The sequence below is a fragment of the Musa acuminata genome, chromosome BXJ3-6 (assembly GCF_036884655.1).
Source record: "Musa acuminata AAA Group cultivar baxijiao chromosome BXJ3-6, Cavendish_Baxijiao_AAA, whole genome shotgun sequence".
Classification (NCBI taxonomy): domain Eukaryota; kingdom Viridiplantae; phylum Streptophyta; class Magnoliopsida; order Zingiberales; family Musaceae; genus Musa; species Musa acuminata.
The window spans coordinates 30,559,987-30,564,173 of NC_088354.1; the positions used below are offsets into that span (position 1 = coordinate 30,559,987).

At 41.5% G+C, this 4,187-nt stretch overlaps 1 protein-coding gene across 3 annotated transcripts; it reads right to left on the minus strand.

The window, feature by feature from the left end:
• Positions 1–1,238: 1,238 nt before the first annotated feature.
• Positions 1,239–4,187, minus strand: LOC135585213 (ACT domain-containing protein ACR6-like). 3 transcript variants are annotated; one of them, XM_018827238.2, is made up of 8 exons: positions 3,859–4,187; positions 3,702–3,769; positions 3,251–3,296; positions 3,004–3,118; positions 2,826–2,893; positions 2,095–2,679; positions 1,897–2,001; positions 1,239–1,826 (listed from the first exon to the last, which is right to left on the minus strand). In XM_018827238.2, exons 4-8 carry the CDS (start codon positions 3,008–3,010, stop codon positions 1,482–1,484), a joined length of 1,110 nt encoding a protein of 369 aa, XP_018682783.1. In that variant the 5' UTR covers positions 3,011–3,118; positions 3,251–3,296; positions 3,702–3,769; positions 3,859–4,187; the 3' UTR covers positions 1,239–1,481. The 3 variants fall into 3 exon arrangements, with proteins under 3 accessions (XP_018682783.1, XP_065010856.1, XP_065010855.1); XM_065154784.1 differs by having other exon boundaries at positions 3,702–3,777; XM_065154783.1 differs by lacking the exon at positions 3,702–3,769.

A 4,187-nucleotide genomic window follows, 5' to 3' on the forward strand; every position in this document is an offset into this window, starting at 1 on the left:
TTGATAATTTTGGATTTCTATTTTAAAATCTTTACTTCATCTATTGTTTTGACATCAGATATTATTAGCCTCTTAAATAAATTAAGCTTTACAAGTCTGAGACAATCATGATAGAATTCTTTATTTTCCTTTACATGTTTCCCCAATCTTTCCATGCAACATTCTTGACAGCTAATCCAATAAGATAATTCAAAGTGAGCAAAACTCTGCAGTTGATTCCAGATAGAGTAATTTATTGCTCATTCAGAGGCTGTATGATGCTTTATGGCTTTTAAGTTGGCAAGCTTTGTGGAAGCTTTCCACTTCCATCTTTTTCATCTGCTTTCCCAATTCTCTGTTGTGAATGTGGGAATCTTTTTTGGTGTGCCTCATTGTCCAGCATTTAGAAATAGGACCGAGGACTGGTTGACTTGTTATGGTGGATGTGGTGTCACTGTGAAGGCATGAGAATCTCATCATGCATTAGGCCTACTCCATCTTGTTTGTCTAGTCAACACTGGATGTTTGGTAGTATTCAGGAATATGTGGAAGAAAATTTGAGTTGGTTTGTAAAGCTTGATGAGTCTTAGGCTTAAGGATTTTAAATCAGTGGTTTAAACTTATGAAGTTAATTGAGTCTGTTCTCATCCCTGTCTATTATTTGGATATATATAGTAAAGAACTCGAATCCGAATAAGAAAGGATTATCGCTAGTCAGATATATTAAACCGAGATGTTGTAATACCTCAGTTTAATTCATGTAAGAAGTGGAAAAAGGTTTGGGTGTTACTTATCTAATTGAGATCACAAAAAGAAGCCTAAAGCATGCAATTTAACAAGTAAATACTGAAGAAGAAGAACAACACTAGTTTTGTGAAGAAGATGCAACTCTCCAAATCCCAGTCTTTCATGAGATTTGCATCCAGCAGACACAGGAGAAGGCTACTTTGTTGTAATTTATTTGAATTTATTGGAAGAAGAAGAAAGTTCATAAAATGAAAGTTTTACTGGATGATGTCCAAAGTTCCACAGAAATCTCATCTAGTTTGAGGTCCTGCAATTTCTTGAGACTCAGTTTTCCTGTCCACAGTATATCATGATGCATCACAAGATTCACAGACATGACCTGCAGATATGCTTTCTAGTTTCTTCACTTTGTTATTAGGATTGTATTTATTACATATGACTGAGCCCTTTGAATGCTTAGTGACAGTGTAAATTACCTAAATGAAGCCACAGGCACAGTAAGAGCAGCATCGGACATCATAAATTTCTGTACATCTTTATCTGTACATGTTCTTTACAGCCTAAATAGTGTCTATTTACAGAGGCAAATTAAACACATCCTTTCATCAACTTCAGCATACAGTTTGGTTCCTGGATCCATATCCAAGTTTCGAGGGCGAACTGGAACTCTCGACAGGAGGGTGGTGCTGTGCCAAAGTTTCTTGTATCAGCTAACCATTTAGAATTTTGTTTGGTGTCATATCTATCATGAATCATCATGAGTAGGAGGATCCAACCAGCCAAAAGCTCTGAAAGGAAGCCTTGAAGAGATTCCCAAAGAGGAAACCGGCAGCACCGGCAACTTCAGGAGACTTTGAAGCAAGAAGAGGATTCTGCTTCAACCTCACAATCATGTGCCCGAGCTGCCTACTTATTGAATCTATTGTCTTGGCTTCCACAGGATTGCCTGACATCTCTGAAAGAAAGAAAGTGTCAAATGCTTTTCCATCCTCAGTCGAAATTTCTGCCCTTGTAATTGTCAAGCCATTTTCTCGGAATATCCTTGTAATATCCGAAAGCAATCCGATTCTGTCTTCTGTCCTCAGCACCAACTCCAATCCCTGAACTTGACCAAACAATGATACTGGTGAGAAAAATGCCGAGGACGAAGCGATTGGAAGTAGGTGATACCTCTGTAGCTCTTCTCTCGATGGCTGCCTCGAGGCAATCGATCACACGTTGTCGTTCGGCCTCTGAACTTATGGGGTGCCCGTCAACATGTCTGATGTAGTATTCCTGAGATTGGATTGGCACCAAAAAGCTCAGAATGCATCAAATGGCACGGATTGCATCGAGGTGAATGACTCGGAGAGAACTAAGTATCATTACCTGATAAGCTTCTTCCTCTCCTGAGTCAACCGTGCCATGATGCACAACATATTGCATATCTGTGAGCGTGCAAAGAGTATCAAAGAGAAGCTTCGGTCGGTCTTTCGACCTCATGATGACTACAGAATAATCCTTCTCGGAGCAGTCCATCACAGCAACCTGAGGCCATGATTTATCGTCTCCTTGTGTCGCACCAATTCTCTCGTAGTCTCGATTGCTGAACATCATCTGATGCAACCTCCTCTCGGTGTGAGTGTGTCCCATTGAGACCGTCATACTCGCGGTCCTCGAGCCCTTGAGAACATTGCAGAGGAGCTCTTTGATCATGGAGAGTTTCTCGGGGTCCTCAACTGCTCTCCTGGTCGACTCATCGGTGACACGAACCACCGCTGCAACCCTGGCGTTGTGAGTCCATAACTCAGCTCTCACCACATTACACTTGCTGTTTGCAAGCACAGCACATATTTCAGATAGCAAGCCGGGCCTGTCTGTGCCAGTCAGCTCGACGAAGGTGTGCTCATTCGATGGCATCACACCAGCTGAACTCCTGAGTTTGGGGAAGAAGCAAGCATCCGATCCTAAGGACTGCAGAAATACCCAGACAGACAAAAACATCAGATTGCGATGAAGAATTAAAAGTTCTTGAGTTCATAGGTGGGAACAAAAGCTAAGGCAAACCAGAATGATGAACCGGCCAATTAAAAGCTAGAACAAGTAAAGATTATGGTTACCTTTTGTATGTAAGAGACGATCTCTTCGTCCCATATTTTATTCCCATCTCTATCGGTCACATTAAATACTGAAACCATGAAAGAAAGTGAAGAATTCAGCACAGGAATTACCACCGAGGATTGCAGTCTTGCAATCTGTTTCTGTTTATTTCGATTCATAGGCACTGCGAGATCTTACCATCCATAAACCAACTTCCATCCGAAGAAATATAAGCCTTCGTGATTACAAGGTTCAGATCAGTGAGGACTTGAACCACCTCTAGCAGAATCCCATGCTTGTTAACACTATCCACCTAAAAGAAGGGGAGACAGCAGATATCAGAAATGAGCCCAGAGACTACTCGTGCAGTCACAGAAGAAGAACAAATGTTCTTGAAGCATGGCTGAATTCAGCATAAATCTCTCGAGAAAAAGCTCATGCTTACCCGAATAACAGTAGCGTGATCACAGGCATCATTATCTATCACGACCCTGCACCCAAAAAATTAGTTGTAATTTTGAGAGAGAAAGCGATTAATGAATTATTTAGTGTTCGAAAGAAATGAAACTGGTGATGGAAAGGGAGAGATGTAAAGCACCAAACCAAGGATATTTCTAATCACAAGTCAATAAAATTGAGCACAAGATCCAGAGAAAGATACAAAGCAAACAAAGATGTAAAATGATTACTAATTAAAAGTGCTCGTACTCGATTCAATACTAAAAAAGGGAAAAGGAAGCATCTAATCCCATTCAGAACATTCAAAATGAATCCAAGTAAACTGTACATGAATGGACAAATTATAAGAGGAAAAAAGCAACAAGTCAGACAATGGAAGATTTCAGCCGCATATCTTAATCCACAGGTGCCAGCCCATGTAACACGATAGAACCAACCTTTGAATCTCAGATGAGCATCAAACTACAAATGATAAACCCTACTCGGAAGCTCAGAAGACAGCAACCTACACCTCTGACCAACACAGAGAGACCCAGCTCAAGCACCACTAAAAGAGAAGAAGAAGGAGAAATAGTTGGCACAGCACGCTGCTACCTTGGTGGGTTCATCCTCCTGACGAGCTTGGCATACTCATCATCATCCACATCCACCACCTGACAGCTCCCCGTCATCCTTCAACAGCTCTCTGTATCGCAAGCCCAAATAGACCGCGTCCAAAAGTGGGAGAGACTCCCTGCTCCGCTCCTACTTCGATTTTAGATTTATAGATTGGCAGAGGAAGGGAGGGTGGAGGTGGATAAAGTTGAGTGACGTTTCACTTGTTGATTGGATACAGAAACTGTTTGGTGTAACTGAGGAGGGAGTCATTGGGTTCCGGTAATATTTACACCCATTTGGTGTACGTTGGTGCCGCAACCGCAGCC

Bases quoted from the DNA above. Each gene is read 5' to 3' on its own strand.
- LOC135585213 (XM_065154783.1), bottom strand. From the start codon at position 3,935: ATGACGGGGAGCTGTCAGGTGGTGGATGTGGATGATGATGAGTATGCC. The intron at 3,297-3,858 runs GTAGCAGCGTGC...TTTTGGGTGCAG, and splicing joins AGGAGGATGAACCCACCAAG to GGTCGTGATAGATAATGATG. The intron at 2,680-2,825 runs GTAACCATAATC...GTATTTCTGCAG, and splicing joins TCGTCTCTTACATACAAAAG to TCCTTAGGATCGGATGCTTG.